At 39.4% G+C, this 19,562-nt stretch overlaps 1 protein-coding gene across 1 annotated transcript; it reads left to right on the top strand.

The window, feature by feature from the left end:
• Positions 1–7,202: 7,202 nt before the first annotated feature.
• On the top strand, positions 7,203–9,714 carry LOC310988908 (uncharacterized protein; the record flags this gene model as incomplete). The annotated part of the gene is made up of 9 exons (XM_083975712.1): positions 7,203–7,364; positions 7,462–7,506; positions 7,951–8,062; positions 8,247–8,341; positions 8,550–8,678; positions 9,008–9,068; positions 9,162–9,290; positions 9,378–9,485; positions 9,634–9,714. Exons 2-9 carry the CDS (start codon positions 7,484–7,486, stop codon positions 9,712–9,714), a joined length of 738 nt encoding a protein of 245 aa, XP_083831838.1. The 5' UTR covers positions 7,203–7,364; positions 7,462–7,483.
• Between the last annotated feature and the right edge of the window lie 9,848 nt (positions 9,715–19,562).

Below are 19,562 nucleotides of genomic sequence, written 5' to 3'. Positions count from 1 at the left end.
AGTGCTACGAGCGCATTTTAGAACAGTAATAAACTACAAGAGATTATGATTTGTTTGTTTATTTAATCATTTCTTTGGCTCCGCCAACCGTTCCGCAACTGGAAGGGAGACAAGGCTGTTGCCAGGCAACACATAAACATTTCATACTAGCTTGCTACTAGCTACAAGCTTCTCCACCGAGCTGCTTCCAGTGCTGGTTCTGGTTCTGAGCCCGTGTCTGATTAGCACCGCAGCAACAGGACCAGCGTGAAGACATACAGAGAGGTTATCGTTACCGTATTACATTTGTTTATCTGCTATGTAATCAATATAAACACAGTTGAAGCTAGTAGCTGAGCTACGTGGCTAACAACAGCTAATGCTAATATCAAAACACATCACCGTCAAAACGTAGTTGCCCCCGCGGCGATTTTTTTCCCAGCCGGGTTTAGTAGAGATTTATCGCCAATTAGACGGACCAGGTCAGGTCCAGGTTTTAATGTTCAGGTCCGTTTATAACTGTAGCAGCAGCAGCAGCAGCAGAGAGATGGGGCAGCTCCTGTATGGGGAGCGTGGCTCTGATTTAGGTCCTGTCCAGCTGAACAGCGGAGTGATACTGTCTGTGAAAAGTCCCAGTGCTGTTATACTGTATATCAGCACTATGGAATGTCTCGTTGTCCAATCAAATTGCTCGGTTGGGACCGGTCGGAACTAACTGTTGTATAATTAAGAGCAATCGGGACACACTTGACAAGTGCAGCCTGTGCCATTGCGCACAGTAGCACAACAACACACACACACAGCACCGGTTTTAATAAACAGTGCTGCTGTTCTCAAACTCCGTGTTAAGAACTTTGTTGCCTTGTTTGTTTGTACAACACACACATTTATTCATTCATTCATCCATTCTTTTCTTCCAGATGCATCCTTCTATATTAAAAGAGGGCGACAGCCTGATCTACTCCGTGTTGCCGTCTGGTTTGGGGTGTCCTCTCTGCCCCTCATTCAACACAAAACGTGAGAGCGTCATCCACAGGCACCTTCGGAATCATGTGGCAAATGCAGTGCATTTCAATGGTATGGCCATGATTAAATATATTATTTAGATCATATGCCTGTACATGTCATTTTGAATGATACTTGTGTTTTTGCATGTCTAAGGTAATGTTTTAACCAGTCTTACACTGGGTTGCACTCCTTTGATGTCTGATAAGTTTATCAAAGAAAGCAAGTTACTCTCAAGAGATTCCTACTTGTAGCACTCCTTGGAGAAGTTTCACTTTTTGAAATGGACATACCGGTAACTGTTTATAATGAGGAAAAACACATCTGTATTATACTCTATATAGGATGTTTTCTCATATGATTTTCTTTTACGGCTAATTCTTTATTTTTAGGAAATATCATCTGCAGATGTAATCTGCAGTGCAGAAATGGAGGACATTTCCATTGTCCATTTTGTTGTTCAACAATAATTCGGAAAGAGGCCATTACCACACATGTCACAGACTGTCAAAACAAATGTGATGTGCCCCAGCTCACACCGGTTTCACCCTCTCAACCATCAGTTCCACCCTCTCAACCGCCCTTATCAGAGACCCACCCTACTGTGTCATCATCAATGAGTGTGGACCATTTATATTCACTGCCAGCTTTGGTTTCAGCCATTGAAATGGACCATTCCTACACAATAGCATCCCCAAAAACCCCTGCTGTTGAGCCAGAAGAGCCAGATCACCCTCAGTCACCCCCCTACACAACAGCATCCCCAAAAACCCCTGCTGTTGAGCCAGAAGAGCCAGATCACCCTCAGTCACCCCCCTACACAACAGCATCCCCAAAGACCCCTGCTGTTGAGCCAGAAGAGCCAGATCACCCTCAGTCACCCCCAGCTACAACTTCAGAGGAGCCCATTGCTGCAGAGGAACAAGTCACTGAGGATGTGCTACCAACCCATGTAAAGTGCCCACACTGCCCAGTTGTCCTGTACAAGAGGAATTTGTTTTTACATATCCAAAGAAAACATGGCAAAGCACAAGACATAACGGCACAATCCCACTTACGAAGTACATCGGTTGATCAAAGTAATGGCCTTTATGCTGTTAGAAAAACTTTAAGAGGATTCAGTGTTCCAGTGCATGTGCAGCGCAAGACATGGGGACAGCAACATGTGACAAGATGTGAGATGGAGGATTGCCGGCAATACCACCTGCTTGCACAGCGAAGTGGCCTCTCTCACAGCTTGTGCCATCACATCCGTTCATTGGATTATTGTGACAGTACAGCCAGTGAGGACCAACTGGACCACCAAGTCCTCCAGGAAATGGTGGAAAACCGTTTTTTTGCAGACTCTAAAGTAGCAGTGTGCAAAACAAGGCAACAAGAAGCAGAAGCAGCACATGTCCCCTTGTCTGTCCTTGTTGACCTTACTGGTTCAAAAAATCATATCTGCCTTTCCATTCATGAACCAAAATTGCAACATTACAGCACTTTAGGGAGAGTCTTTGTAACGTATAACATTAAAAAAAACACCTGGCATTGTCCCTGCGCTAAGGCACGTGCATCTTGTACTCACAAATACATTGCAAAGTGGCACCTTTTCCAGACACACAAGCACCTTTTCAAGACGGTGCCACCAACCACCACACCAGCAACGACAACTCACTCTGTCAGTCACCCCACTGCAGAGACGGAGAGAAGTGTGCGGTATGTCTACAAGTACAAAAAAATACCAACCACTCTCCCTGAAGATGTGACAGCCCGCAGAGCTCCAACAGATTTCCCTCAGCAATTGTTTCCTATTGAAACAACCTGTAAGCTCTGTGAAGGCAATCCAAAACTGGAGAATGCTATTAGAATAACTAACAAAGCCACAATTGTTGGCATGGAAGGCTTAATACAAAGTAAGTTCATTAATTTTTTTTTTGATTTATCATGTACAGTTAATTTGATATATCATAATATATGTTTTTATGTTTATTGCAGACATCTCAACTTACAATAGAAGATGCACCAAATGTCAGATGGTGTACAGATACCAGGAGTGGACAGATGGCCTCCACAACTTCAATGACCGTGTCATCATTACACTGCAGCTATGTCTGTATTTGAGGCACAATCTTCAGGTGTGTGTGAAACCACAAACCATACAAGGTGTTGCTACTCATGTTGCCACAAATGTAATTATTTGCTCTGGTTCTAAATTTGTTTTCCAAGAGTTATTTCAGCTAATGTGGTTTGTTTGGCACATGGCACATTTATTGTGACAGTTATTCTCTGTTTAAAACATAATTTGCAGTGATTTACAGATGCAAATGTCCAGGCACAGTGATATCTGGGATTAATTTTACTACTTTTCTGGGTATTTTTTGTCAATCATAATATTTTCCTGTTACTCTTCTGTTTTTAACTATAGAATCATGTGTCTGTGTCTCGAGTCATCAACTCTCATGAGAAGCTGCTGAAGGTTAAGTTTCCAGCCAGTGACCTCATTTTTCAAGGATACTGCCAGTTCGAAGCTCTTTGCGAGACAGAGTACAGATACTCTTGTGTCAATTGTGGCTTTTACCCTCCTGTGGTAATTATGGACCTCCACAGAAAAGGAGTATTCAATTTTGAGGGTATGACTCCCTTTCAGTTACACATATACATACTCTTTTACAAATGTTATTATTGTGACTAAAGATTTATTTACAAAACTATCTGATCTAAGAGTACTTGTATTTTATGCTTGTCAATTTCAGTTAGTGAGCTTGAAGAACCAAGAGAGGATTTTAATGGTGAACACGACATAGTTTCATTCTGGGATTCTGTTGATCACCACATGATCAGCCGAGGATTTTTTGATTGTAAGTCTGTCTAGATGTTAAAATTCAGGCACAGGTGGTTGTGTATTCTTCCCTTCAGAATTAACATTATTCAAATCTCTGTCTTTTCCTTGAAGCTCCTGCAAAGAACCCATTTGTTGTCAAACCAAAATACGACAACTGGTCACCCTGGGTTGGAGGGGAGACCCGTAAAGGCAACAAAGTTCTTAACACGGAGTTTAAGAAGGTGCCACCACGGAGCTCCTCCAGTAACCCTAACCTTGGTGATATGACAGAGGACCGCTTAGCAGATGAGCTGCTAAAGCAAAAGGCACAGTGAACTTTCTTGATTATGCCTTCTTTTATTGAATTACATTATCACTGCCCTTTGTGATGTTGCAGAGAAACTATGAGAAATGCATTTTATACTTTAGTCATGCCTTTTTTTTAGTTTTGTCTTTTTACCCACAGATTCATTTTAATGACATGAAAAAGGTGACTTTTTTTCCTTCACTTTTTTATTGTCCTAATGTAATATGGCCTAGGTATCCACTATTCGAAAACTTTGCAAAAGCTGCAATATGGATACTAAGGGGTCTCGCATGGATCTAATTAACCGGCTACGGGATGAGATGAAAAGCAGGCAGTCCTACGACAAAGTCTTCCAGTCAATTTGGGGGGCCTCTGGTGAGTGTGGAAATGTGAAATTATTACAATTATTTCTTAAAATACAGAAAGAAATTTGACTAAACATTTATTTTGTATTCTCATAGGCGGATGGTCTGTCATTATGTGCCCCCATGGGATAGTGTACAGTGTCAAGTTCAACCTGAGAGCAGAAAGCCCTAGGGATTTCGCTGACATGTTACTATCCTGGAAACATCTCCCAAATGTCTGTGTGTATGACTTTGCTCGTGGACTGGTGGCCCATGCAAATTTAAGAGTGCCAGAAAGCCCTCCGTTCCACCCCAATGAGGGAAGGCTCGCTGAGCCAACAAATGAAAATGTTGAGGCTGCTGGCCATGGCAACCTTAAAATAAATCTCCCATGGCTGGTTGATAAACTTGCGAACCCAGAACCAAATGGCCATCCTGTTACAGGATCCAGTGACCACTATGTCGTATATGACAAATTCCATCAGGCCAACACCAAAGACCCACAGGATGTACTCAGACGCATCCAAATCTCACCGGAACTTCAGGCCAACCTAAATAGCCAGGCTGCTGAGCAACTGTTCTCTTCTCTGCGAAAAAACAACTATTTCTTAAATAACATGGGGCCCTCTGCTCATATATTCCTGATGCGGAACATTCTGGAACACCGAAACAACCAGCAACATGATAAAATACTGGACCGTCAGTTAAGAAGGGGTCTACAACTTAAGCAACTGCACAACGTTACCCTGTCACACTTGGGCCAAGTGATTATAGGTTAATGTCAAACATTAACTTAATGTTACACAGTAACATTAACTTCTATTTCATAAAATAATTCCCCGGTTTATGACTTTGCCATTGAGTTGTCTTTCTAACCTAATCTTTAGGTCAACAACCTAATGGTGGTGTGTCAGCAGAGCCACAGCAATCAGAAGGGGGAACTCTGGATGCAGGTACATTTGTGTCTTACTACAGCTGAAGCATAATTAATTCAAGTTTATTTCATTACAGTCTTATATCGCTTTGTCTTTTTGTTGAAGAGGAAACAGTCACCAGTTGTGAAGCTCCACTCGAGGCCTCAAATGAGAGACCATGCTGTGGTCCTCACTGTGCAAGTGTCACAGACTTGCACTCTGTAGAAGCAAAACGGTCCTGCTGGCAATTCCCCTTGCATCAGGATCAGGAAAAAGTGGTAATCCCTTTTTTTCATTTATTTTTTAGCTTCTTTATGTGCCTGGGGAGGATCATGAATGAAAGTTTGACATAGGTGTTACAAGTATATTTAACAAATGGTTTGTATTTTTCCAGCTCAATTATGTTTTGGATTCCAGCAGACCAGGCAATGAGCTGATTGTCAGCACATTTAAAATGTGCCTGACTAGATCAGACTTCCTGACATTGGGCATGATGGAGGACATGGACTCCACCGTAAGTGAATTATCCTACATTGTGCTATGAATACAGCATTGGTGTGTTTATTTTACAATTAACCATTTTTTTCATAGATTGGGAATGCCTGCTTTGAAGTGATGGAGAAGATTATTCTTTCCAAGGTACTACATTATCTGTGTAACAACCTATGAATAAAACAGAATGTCAGAAGTTTCCTGAGTGACATTGGCAAACAAGCAATGAAGTTTGCCATTACTAGGTATACATATTTTTGAATCAAATTCTTTTTATGTTTCAATGCTTGATCAGGGGAAGAATGTCTACATTGAAGATCTATATGTCTGTCCCACCTGGCTACCACCTCACAATAATGATCCGATGGAAAGACTACCTGTAAGTATATGTCTTATGTTAGATATACAATGCCATGCTAAAATTCAACACATTCCTATTAAATCTTATAATCTAATCTTCTGAATATCTTACCTATTGTGAAGAGTCAAGCTCATCAGAAGGATGCCATTCTGATCCCACTGTGGACACCTGGTCATTACCAGATATGTGTGAGTATCTGCATACATTCTTATGAGGTTATTGGAAACATTAATTTATTTTAATATAGACAATTGAATTCAAATGCATGTTGTGTCAATGAAAGCAAACTATTATTCTTGTCTTTTGTTGTCAATACTTAAAATTGCAGCCATGCTCCAAGTTCATCCTGTGGCACACGTACCTCTGTGAAGCAAACAGCAATGTGAAGCACTGTGACAGAATACTGTTTTTACCTGTTGATTTAAAAACACTCTTTAGGTCATCAAGCCAGCTCACAAAGAGATCCTCTTTCTTGACTCCCTTTTTGCAAAGAGTGTGTCAGGATTTAGAGGCCAGCAATACATCCCAATTCTGAGGTTACACACAAAACAATTTGGATTTGGTCGTGTTCCTATGACCTTTACATTTTATTTGGTCGTGTTCCTATGACCTTTACATTTTATTTGGTCGTGTTCCTATGACCTTTACATTTTACACTATTCAAAAAAAGTTTGGGATATTTGACTTTATCACCTTATGTACGTTATGTTGTATGTACAGAAACACTGAACACTTGGACATGTGCATTCAAACACTTAGAGAAGGTCAAATTAGGTTCACCTGTAGAGGTCAGAGTGCATTTTAGGTGCATTCTGACATTTTCTCCAAAAGCTGAATATCCCCAAATTCTTGTGAATAGTGTATTTGGTCATGTTCCTATGACATTTACTGTACGTTCTTAATAATTGTTCTGGATGTTTTCTTTTTTCTGATTTTTCATTACTACAAATATATTTCTCCTCTTAAATGTACAGGCATATTGCTCAGAACATATGTGCAGGTCAATGGACAGAAAAAACTGGCAAGGACTTAAAGGTATTTATATTTGGCCTAGTTCATTTGACGTGAGTGATGACACTATTAACGTTGGCATTTCTTAAATCAGGGCTTCCCCAGACAAGACTTTGGTTCTGACTGTGGAATATTCATGTTAATGGTAGGTCATACCATACAAGCTGCGGTATGTTGAAGTTTTTGAACCCACTTTCAAACATGTTCATTTTCATCAATTCTCGTCTCATTATTTCTTATAGTCTGCCTTGTACATTGCCCTGGATGCACAGTTTGACTACTCAATTGTAAGTACATTTCGACATGGAAAATGTCATCTTCAAGCTTGTAGTTGGTGTTGTGCAAGAAAGTTAAATACTAACAATACTAACAACAATTTCAGCTCGACATGCCTGTTTTGCGGAGATGGTGGTGTCTGTTGCTTTTGGAAAACAACACCTTGAACAGGTAGAAATAAGTATTCACTAGATGAGATGGCCAAATTAACATTGGTAGCCATTTTTATTTTTCCACTATTATGAAGTAACTTTTCTCAACTCTTTCTGTTACTGCTGTTGACTGACTGTCATTGCTTTATGTATTGTTGTTGCATACCAAGCATGGTTTTGGTTTTCTTTGATCATTAGGAGGCGTTGTAAAGCCATTTGATACTTGTTTGTTAAGTTAATACACAACTGGACTGGACTAGAAGAAGCTCAACTTCCTTGTACTTCTATGATATGTCATTGTAGTTATGGAAAAGTCTTTGCCCACTGGACCAAGGAATGCCAGGAGCTCCTTGAGGGAAATCATACTCCAGTCTTCAGGCTGAAGAGGAAGAGGAAGGCTGAGGAGGACATTGATGTTAGTTATCAAATGGCTGTGAACACATAACTGAAGTTTTAGTGATTTTAGAGTCATTAAAAACAGTTTAACACATAACTGTGTGTGTTGGAGTCCTTCACAGTGGTAATCCAAATAGTCTTGCATATTTTGATGACCTATTTGCCAGATAGGCATGGATGTAATTCTGCAAATTGACTTCCAGAAAACCATGGCAGAGGGGGCGTCTGATGACAGACAGTGCATGGCTGACCCAGAGAGATTCTGTGTTTTCCAGATTTCAAAAAACACCGGAATGAGGTTGGTTTGAGACTTAATTTAAGAAATGATCACTTCAAGGGCTACAAAGTGTTTTCAAGAAGTGACTTGAAGGACTATGTTTATTTTTTATAGATGTATTCAGGAGAATAATGATTTATTCGTTTCACATGCACTGTGTAGGGATAACAATTGGATAGTATATATGTATGTGTATGTGCAATTTCAAAGATGTCTCTTGTGTGGTTAGACTGTTGTACCCAGATGCAGAGTCTCTGGAATGGGTCCAGTGCCAGATGTGCAAGGGCTGGTTGCACAAAGAATGTGCTGGAAAAACCAGAAATGACTGTGGATGCACAGATGACATTGAACGACCGAGGTATAACACCATTTACTATTTTAATATATGTATAGTGACACAATAAGCTGCCACTTAAAGTCTTCAACATTTGATTATTTTCAGGGGGGGTTTAGTCTCTCTCCAACAGGCAAGCAGAAGTCCTTTCTTAGTACTGTATCAGTCCACCTGCATATGTCCAGATTAAAAAAAAAAAAAAAAAAGATTGAAAACAAATTAACATGAAGAATTAATATTCCTGCTCTGGTTCTGCCCCCTCTCACTTTATGTGACTGTTCCTAGAATCTGTGGCTGAGTAGTCCAGTTTTTGGAGTTTCTGGAAGTCCTAATATTTTCATGTTTCTCTGCAGGATCATGGATGCAGTTGAGGATGGAGGGATCCTGTCAATCTTTTCTAAGATGCAGATCAAGGTAACTTTTTTGAATAGACTGTGCTTTCAGTAGTTCCAGTCTGTCTTACTTTCTCTAATGATTACATGTTCACCTTTTACTCTTTGGTTTCAGAACCTGTATGACGATCTCATCAGTGGAAAGATGAGATCCAACCGGATGTATCTCTGGCAAAATCCCTCCACCTCATTGAATCTGAAGCAACATCTGAAAATGAGGACGCTTAACCTCAGTGACCAGCGAGTAAATGAAAATGCCATAAGTCATGTGTATGTGTGTTCAGAGGTAACAACGGTTAATTTGTTTACTTTGTGTTTGTGTTTTTAATAGATCTTTGACGTCCTTCGAGTCATTGAGGAGGTCACGGGCGTGGGGGAACAGATAAAAAAAGGGGATATCTACCTCCTCGATTTTGTCTTTGATGTTATGCTCCCAGAGGTAAGAATGTCAATCGAGCTTGCATGGGAATTGTGAGGAAATTATTGGGTGTTCAATTTTATTCCTTTGGAAAGCATAAAAACAAAGAGAACACTCTTTACAGCATCATAAGGTTACTGTATGATTGGATCATGTTACTATTTTTCAGATTTTGATCAGAATCCTCGTGGAGGAAGGCCTCACCAGGCTGAAGGCTGAGGTTGTGTTGGCCAGTGGGAGCCTGTTTTAAGCCCCACCACCACCAGATACTGTGCCCCCAACAAAGCAGGATGGCCTGGCGACCCCTGTTTGTTCTGTTTGTTTGTTCTGTTTTGTAATAAAGGCATTGTTTACAAAAAAATAACTCAAGTCAAGTTATTATTGCCAGTATGAAAGTGCAATATTGTGTTTTGTTTGATTCCAGAAAGATTAACAGAGGACTGAAAATGGGAAAATTCAATTATTGCATTCATTTGATAGCTAAACCTGATGATGAATACATTTGTAGACCCAGGAAATGCCTGCTCTGTTGCAGGAACACATGTCCAGGGCCATCATGTTGTCCATGATGCTCCTACTCATCCCTGAAGATCCCTGAAGGGTTAAAATATGATCAGCAGGATTGAAGTCCCTACTCCCCAGCAGACTGCAGCATAAAAGAACACACTTGCTATCACAGACTGATTGTACTACAGATGTCAAGAAATCTGAGCCTCCTTAAGACAGCACAGTTCCCCAAACTGGCCTTTATCTCCTCTGTCACATCTTACCTGACAGGAAGGATCATGATCAGTGCATAATGTCTGGTACCACCAATTATTTGTGTCTTCTATTTTTCTACCCCCCCAATAATTAAAATATTAATGTCAAAGTATGACTGTGTGGTGTGCATGTTGCAACTACTGACTAATCTGAAAGTGGTCAATTAATTTGATATTGTAAATTCTCATTTTATTAATCCTAGGTTTATTTAATGAGAATTCAGTCCATTCAATATTTATATTATTCAGTCCTATTGGGAGCTAGAGAGAGTGTGCGTGAGTGAACCCCACCACACAACCATATTTTTATGTTAACGTTGAACGTTAGAAGTTATAGAAGTTATTAATCCATGAAAAGTTAACATTATATTTAGTGATTAGTGGACTTCTAACTTCTGAGTTTTACAGTAGCCTATAAACTTACGAAGTTAATTACCTAGTCAATTATACCGTTACGATAAACATGTAACTGCAAAAAGAATCCATAATTATGTGTAAACGTACGTGCTTTTATTGTTGTAGCTCGCCTCGGAGCGGTGTTTAACTAACTTCCGCTTGAGACTTCCGGTATGGATTGAAACGTACGTGCTTTTATTGTTGTAGCTCGCCTCGGAGCGGTGTTTAACTAACTTCCGCTTGAGACTTCCGGTATGGATTGGATGTATGGCGCCGCTCGTGTCGGCCATATTGACTGCAGCAAGGTACTGGCCTTGGGGGGCAGTAGCCTACGCTACACTTTTGCAACTTTCACAAAAATGTAGCCCCAATGGGCTCTGTGCACAGCTCCTTCCTGAACTTCCTGAACTCGGACCAAGCACCGAACCTGGGGGGACAGAGCCTTCTCGTCCCCCAACCCATCAGAGACTACAGACCCCCACATCTTCAAACCTACCTTTTAAAACTGGCTTTTTTAAAATTATACATCTCTGACTCTCTACCCTATCTCATTTCATATCTCTTTTTGACCTTCCAACATTGTCTTTGTATTTTAATTGTGTTGTTATTCTGCATTGTTTCTGTATCTTAATTATGTCGCTATTTTAATGTAAGCGTCTTTGAGCACCTGTAAAAGCGCGTTATAAATAAAATGTATTATTATTATTATTAGAATAATTATAATATTATTATTATTATTATTATTAATAATAATAATAATTATTATTATTAATAATTATTAATATTAATCAGTTTGTCCAATCATGTAAAACAGGAAACAAAGGAGCAGCATTAATAATAATAATAATAATAATAATAATAATAATAATAATAATAATAATAATTATTATTATTATTATTATTATTATTATTATTATTATTAATGCTGCTCCTTTGTTTCCTGTTTTACATGATTGGACAAACTGATTAATCCAGGTGTGACTTGCGACCATTCAGACACACCTGGATTAATCAGTTTGTCCAATATGTAAGATAGGAAACAAAGGAGCAGCATTAAGTTCAGGAAGTAGTGGAGCTGTGCAGAGCCCATACTGCAGAAACTTTTGTCCACTTAAACTCATTACAAATTATGAATTCCATCAATCTAAAACTTATTGAACCTATCTCCTCAATTTTTTCTCAATTGGCACCAAACTTGCTAGAGAGCATCTTCAGACTGTCCTACACAAACAATCCACACAGATTTTTTATTTATCAAAAATTGAGCCTACAGTGCATGAAAATGTTTGACTGTAAACATATACAGTAACGTGCCTCTGTTATTTATCATATCATTTACACATGCACCTTCTCCAGATAGAGAGGAGCCAGGCATATCCTCTGACCTCTTTAACCTTTAGGGTACGGAAAAAACATATAATCACATTTCACCAAAACAACAGCATTAGAAAGGAAATGGGAACCAAGAGATACATCCCACACAAAAGGGGGTTTAGAGAAGACAGTTCACAAGGTTCAGGTACTTCACTGTGTTTTCTTTTCTTTGCAGTCCTGGCGACTGCTGCTGCTGCTGCTGCTGCTGCTGCTGTCAGGGGCAGGAGGCTGCACAGTTGAGCCTGAGAGGAGGGGCCCAGTTTGAATGTTTTGTTTACAAACTGTAAACCTCCAGACTCTACCTGTAAGTGTTACTGTAATATGGCAGCCCTCCTCCTGCAGACAGTCACCCACACATGAGTAGAAGCCCATGGGTGGATTTCTTTTGTATAAGTCTATACTTAGGTGTTTTTTTTAAAACAATCCTACAGATTTTAATTCTGTTGCTGTTATTGTTGGCCGGTTGGTTAAAATTGACAATGGTGATATTGCTATGTGAGGAGAGCTTGCACACCAGAAGCGTCCTGAATGAATCAGTAGATTAATGTAGTAGTAGGCTATTTTCTGCAAAATGTAGCAAAATAATCGAAAGGAAAATGTTGTGCAGTAAAAAAAAAAAAAAAAAAAAAAAATTCAAGTGTATTAAAAATGTTGTGTTGAGATGGTTGCTAGGTGACAGGAGCTACTGCATCAGTGGGGGCACAGGCACACATGATGTCACATGTGATGTCATCAGACTATGATGTCACAACTTCCTGTGCCTTTTATCTCTGATAGAATGTTGGTCACAAAAGAAGTGAGTGACAAGAAGCCACAGCCACATGTGATGTCACACACTGTGACATCATCAGACTATGATGTCACAACCTCCTGTGCCTTTTATCTCTGATGGAATGTGGGTCACAAAAGACTATGCTACTGTGTTGACAGACACACACATGCTCGACGGACACACAAGTCACAAGTGTTACTGACAGACACAAGCGAGTGTTCACAGTTGAAAGTAATATTTACTGACAGTACCAGTGTACTTATTCTCATTTAAAATGGAGAAAGACAACAATTCACAGAACTTCCTCCAGTGGAAGGTCGACAGACTCAATGAGAAAATTCAGGGCTCAGCGCAGCTTCTGAGAGAGACAATTGAAGGTCAAGGCCAGGAAATAGACTCTCGTGAGGATAAAATCATGGCTCTTACAGAAGAGCTGCAAGCTTCCAAAAACACAATACAAAAGCAGAAAGCCCAGTTCAAGATGTACCGCGCAAAAAATGAACAACTTGACTATGAGGTATCACGGTTGAAAAATGTGAGCAGGATTGAGCAAGAAAAAATGCAAAAAACAATAGATGAACTAGAAGAGAAGATAAAGACAGATCAGAAGGGTTTTTTGAAGACTTTGCAACAACAGGAAAAACTGGAAAACGTGAAAGTGTCACATTTAAAAGAAGAATGTGATAAGGAAGTGAAGGAGGTGAAACACAACAGAATGGAAGACCTGCGAATGCAAAAGAAAAGAATGCAGACAATCATTGACGATGAGATGTTGAAGGTGTCAGTGCTCCAGAAAAGTCTCACTGAGACAGAGCTGGACAACAAAAAGACAGTGGAGATGATGGAAAACGAAATGGCCGAAAAAGTGGAAGAGATTGCACATCTTCGGGAACAGTTGGATGCGGAGGAATGTAAAGTCGTACAGCTGAATAATTCCTTTGCTAATAGAACAGCAGATATGGCAGAAAAGATCATTGAACTCGAAAGGGACATTATCGATTATAAAAGGAAAGTGGCCAAACGGGAAGATACCATCAAAGAAAAAGAACAAACAATCAAAAACAAAGAATGGGAAATTGTTTCTTTAAGGAAAGGAAAGGCCGCTGTTGTGGAAGAGATGCTGAACGATAAAAAGAAAAGCGCTCTTTTAAGTGAGATGAAGAAGCTTATAGAGGCAGAACGTGAGGAGCTCCAAGAGGAAGTCGAATCCCTCTCTTTATTTTTAGCAGAAACAAGGAAACAGTTAGATAACACCAAGCGTGTGAATGGAATCATAGTTGAAGAACTTAAAAAACGTAGGGACTATGCAAAGTCCCTTCAGCCTGAACGTGAACATATGAGGGATGACGTGTCTAAACATAAGACACTTCTGCTTCGTGTGAGGGAGGGTGTACAGACGTGTATGCTTGATGTTGAAACCCCCACGGAACTAAGGCAAAGAGTGCTTGACCTGCAAAAACACATCATAGAAGAGGATGAAAGGACAACAGAGAACAGGGGCATGTGCCAAAAGGCTGTTGAACACCATAAGCAAAAACAGCAGCAAGCCGCTGAGTGTTGTAGGAAGAGCAGAGTCAGTCAGAGCCGCGAGAGGTTTCACTTAGAGGGGCAGCTGAATAAGGCTCACATGAATGTGTCGTCGGTGAGAAATCATTACATCAAATTAATCAACCAATACATTGTGACAGAGCACGAGTTGAAGCAAGAGCTCAAAGACGTGAAAGAAAAGCTTCACAAGGCCACAAAACCCGCTTCACAGAAGGTTAAGTCCTGGGTCAATAAGAAAGTTCTCAGGTCTACACCGCCACCCAGACATGAAGAAGTGGAAGAGCCAGTTCTCTACGCAGAAGACGAGATGCCACTGAATCCCCCTCATGTCACCCACATCCCATCACAGGGCTACCACATCACTGGTGTCAAACCTGTGCAGCGTGTGGTGGAAACATTACCACCAGTTGACATTTAAAACACCTTCCTATCTCTCTCTCTCTCTCTCCCTCTGTGTCTCTGTCTCTCTCTCTCTCTCTCTCTCTCTCCTTGCTCTCGTGCTAGACATGAATGGATTCAGTGTCGAGAATGGGTTTTCTCCAGGTGCTCTGGTTTCTCCCACCTATTCTGTTAAAAGAACCAAAAAAAAAACCCCAAAACAACATCACTTACATAGACACTTGTTTATCCTGTTACATGCAGCGTCCGTTGTCTGTCTGACGTCTGCCCGATTTCACGTGAATGCAACATCAAGAATACGTTCCGATATGCAACCGCACCGCTAGATGGGGGTGGTTCCTACATATTATAGACTACCTTTAAATAAGCAACAATTACATTAATACTGGCACGAATCCACAACCCCCCTCCCTCTCCCTTTCTCTGTCTCTCTCTCTCTCTGTCTGTCTCTCTCTCTCTCTCTCTCTCTCTCTCTCTCCTCGCTCCTTCTCTCAACACCTCCTAGCATGTTGCTCTCGTGCTAGAAATGAATGGATTCAGTGTCGAGAATGGGTTTCCTCCAGGTGCTCTGGTTTCTCCCACCTATTCTGTTAAAAGAACCAAAACAACAACAACAACAACATCCGTTGTGTTCATTTTGTTGTTCTTGATAACATACTACATACATTAATAAATGAAGAGTTCATTTGCAAAAGCAGATAACTCCGTTTTTAAAAAATTCTAGAATCTTCATTTTTTATTTTTTATTTACATAAGGTTATATCAGTCAAACCAAAGTTGAGTGACTTTGAGATGTAACGAAACAGACATATCTCAAAAAAATAAAGTTTTATTGAAAACAACACTATGCAAAGAATAATTACAAAGCCTCAGCTCATTTTTTTCAAAATGGCACTTATCTGCTTTTGCAAATGAACTGTATGTTAAAGGGATAGTTCGACATTTTGGCAAATTGGCCCATTGCCATAATCCCTATAGTCATAGCAGTAGGTTCGTTACCTTTAATTGTCGGTGCAAGTTCTTTTTTAGAACGGCCGCGCCGCGCCGCGCCAAAATGTTGAACTATCCCTTTTAATAAGCAACAATTACATGAATATTACATAAATTTGTATTATTACAAATAACTAAGTCCAGTTGCTTTCGATTTAACCTCCTTTGAAATACTATGACCTGGACAAATGAGAATATGCACCGGCTTAATTACATGAATACTGGCACAAACCCCCCCCCCCCCCCCCCCCCCTGTACTAAATATAGCTAATTTAACTGTAATTAAATTTTAGAAAAGCTCAACTTGAAATGTATTTAGTGTACTTTTATGTGTTTAAGTGGAACAACTTAAAGTATATTTTGTATAGCCTACTTTAAGTATATGACTTTATATAATATATGCTTAATTAGAAATGTGTTGTTAGTGTCTTAAAAATATAGCTACAAGCTTTATACTTTATTCTATATCTATATTATTACTGTGGTAATACTTTTGGCTTATTTCAATTAGGCCTACTTATAAAGCACAGTTTGCAGGTTTGCTCCACCTGGCGGTCCTGCTCCATCCAGAGGCCCTGCTCCATCCGGTGGTCCTGCTCCATCCCGTGGCCCTGCTCCATCCGGCGGCCCTGCTCCACCTGGCGGTCCTGCTCCATCCAGAGGTCCTGCTCCATCCGATGGCCCTGCTCCATCCAGAGGTCCTGCTCCACCTGGTGGTCCTGCTACATCTTTCTTTCTTTTTTGTGTCATTGTTGTGTGAGCTACTGGACTAATTTGAATTTCCCTCCTAGGGATGAATAAAGTATTCTCTACTCTCTACACTACTCTAATAGTCAGTATACTGTACTTTATCATTACTTTGCTATACTTCTTTCTACCTTGCACATTCTTGCAAATGTATTACCAGTAGGAAAGACTTGTGGGACTACTTCCAGGTGAAAAAATATACTTTAATGTATTGGAACCATATCCAAATTATAATAGTACATTGGAAACAATACAAAAACTCTATAATGTATAAACATTTACATATGACTTTTAAACATTTTCATTATAAAATTTATAACACATTTTCAAATATTGGTATAGGACTTTAGTACATTTGAAGAAATATATGTTATAGCTACAGACCGTTGCTAGGGACAGTGCCGCTGTCCAGCTCCTCTCTCAAGCAGGTCTTGAAAGTGGGCAGTAGTACCAGCAAATCACCAATAGGTGTCAGCATTGCTATGCAAAAAGAGCAAATCAGATGAACGTTGTAAGGAATTGCATTTTGCAGAAAATCTTAATAAATGTGTTGATTAAATTGAATAGTTAAATAAGTAGTCAAATATACAAAGACCAATATAATTTGTTAATCTTCAGACTTTCAGCATTTCAGGCCTCCATCACAGCAGAAATACGTCTTGACAGCATCATCACAATCTTAAGGAGAAATAATAAAATAAAGACAACTGTTTGAGATTTAAATATACTTGGTTTATTTCTCATATTTCATTTCATTTTAGTATAAAGTATAGCCCTATATTATACATATGCATTTTACATTTAATTTTAATATTCACCTTTACTTATTCAGATGTAGATATTTAAATGGAAAACTTACATTTACAGATGCTTTCTCCTGAGGTTTGATGAGCCGTTCAGGTAACAAGCTACTGAAGCCATGTCAGAGTTTTCAGTTTTGGTATTATATATTTCTATTGGTAATAGTGTTGTTACCCTGACCCAGATTTGTCACAGCATGGCTTTGTCTTTATGTTCCTGTCTTACGTGTTGTTGTGTTATGTGCTGTCTTGCATTGTTTCTGCACAGTAAAACAAACAAACAGAAAAAATATATTTATATTTTCTTTTTCTGCATTCCAAATTGAGTTGATTGAATTATGCTCATTAAAATTAAATTCTACAGACTCAAAAACATTAATGAATTAATCAGTAACGTGCCTCTGTTATTTATCATATCATTTACACATGCATAAAAGCAGTTAAATACGGAAAATGCCTAACCCCGTCCCTAACCCTATATAATAAAGGTTTCCCTCAATGACAACAACCAATTAATATTATAATAATATGATGTATTAACCTAATATGGCCTGCAGAAGACTGTGAAAAACTGAAAAACGTATTGTTTTTCTGTAAACAGTCCTGTCAGGGTGAGGCAGGTTTTTGGCAAAGCTTGATATGGGACAGTGTGTTACTAAGTGCTGCAGTGAAACTGTTAGAAACTACACACAAAAAGGATGAACAGTCATAAAGAAGTAATAAAAAATGGTTATGTTTCTATATGAAAGACAAAAAACAAACTGTCTTTCAATTATGACAGATTATGCCAGGGGTCACACCGGGGTGATCTGTGGTAGGCTACTGATGCAGAAACACACAGGGTCTAAGATCTAAGAAAAGGCTGGGTTACATGTAACATTAAGTGTTAAAATATTCGTTCTACTGTTGGAAAGTTAAATTTGACTGTGACTGTGCTGCCCTTTAGTGGACAAAGATAAATATTGCAGATCTTAGCAAACACTGAGGACCTCAACATTCACCAATACCACCCTCATACCCACTCTGCTCTAAACAATCAGAGATCCCTCTTGTCTGTGATTTCTATGAGTAAGGAACACACTCTGAAAATCACCGATTTGGTTAAACACAAGACTGCACAAATCATGTATAAAGCAAGATACAGTATAACCTTCTGTTTATGGAAAGACAGATTGGGTATAATCTGAGGGGGAATTGAATTTTAAGAGAATTAAATTCAGAACAACTCTGAAAAGTATAGGCATAACCTGTGGGGGTGCAATTGAGGAATGGTCTGGAGAAGGAGCTCAGAAAAACATATTAGAATAATGAAAAGTAGGTTGGAATATCATTTTGACTACATAGGGATAAGTGATTATAAAACTGAGAGTGAGTCTGTGACTTTGTTTGCTTGTATTCGGTTTATTTTGTTTTACCTTATTATGGAATGATGGAGTAGTGATTAAGGGGTGGGAACTGATAGGCTCGACTTCCTCCTGCTCCTTTTCGAGCATTCTTTGTATACTGATTTAAAGGGACAACGAGGAGTTTCTATTCGGTTATAAAAAAGTCTCACGTTAATGTGGATGAATCTCCGCTACTCACACTTGTTAATGGCTCCATTTTCGCTAAATATATCGATCTGTCTCTATCGTTATTTTGTTATTATTAGTGGTGGCGGAAATGCTGGTCGAGCCGACCAGCGTTTCCTTCATGGCGAGTTATGAGAATAACGCCGCAGAATCGCCGTTTATGGTCGGAACTACGATGGTATGTGAACCTCTTTGAACCTCTGACTTTAATTTTTGATGAATGAAAACATGAGTCCGTCTTGCGCCGGGTCAAAGAAATGTACGGTGCGCGCGGAGGCTCATAAATGTAGTGTGAAAACGCTTCGCTTTTCCAAAACTCCTCGTTGTCCCTTTAAATATTGGACTTGTTCTTTGGACACTATAATGTGTTACTTATGTTATATGACTTTTTTTCCTCTCTTTTTAATATATTCGAAATACAGAATAATCAAATCAAATCAAAATGCTTTGACCTAGATTTAACTTCTGTATGTAGTCAATCCTTCATCTCACTTTCACTTATCTGCAATTTCACAATTGATGTCACTCCTCATGTCCAAAAAGGATTTGCAAAGAAATCTGAAGAGGCCACACAACTTACACTATAGGAATTATAACTAAATAAAAGAAAGACGAAAACTCTGGTTCCAGTCTGTCAAATGTGACTATTTGCCTCTCTCTTTCATAGATAACAACAAACTGCACAGATTTGGGTTTTGTTCAGACAAAACCAACAATCAAACATCAAACAGAAATCAGTT

This window comes from Trachurus trachurus (genome assembly GCF_905171665.1).
Source record: "Trachurus trachurus genome assembly, chromosome: 7".
Taxonomy (NCBI): domain Eukaryota; kingdom Metazoa; phylum Chordata; class Actinopteri; order Carangiformes; family Carangidae; genus Trachurus; species Trachurus trachurus.
This window is presented reverse-complemented; position numbering and strand designations above follow the sequence as displayed.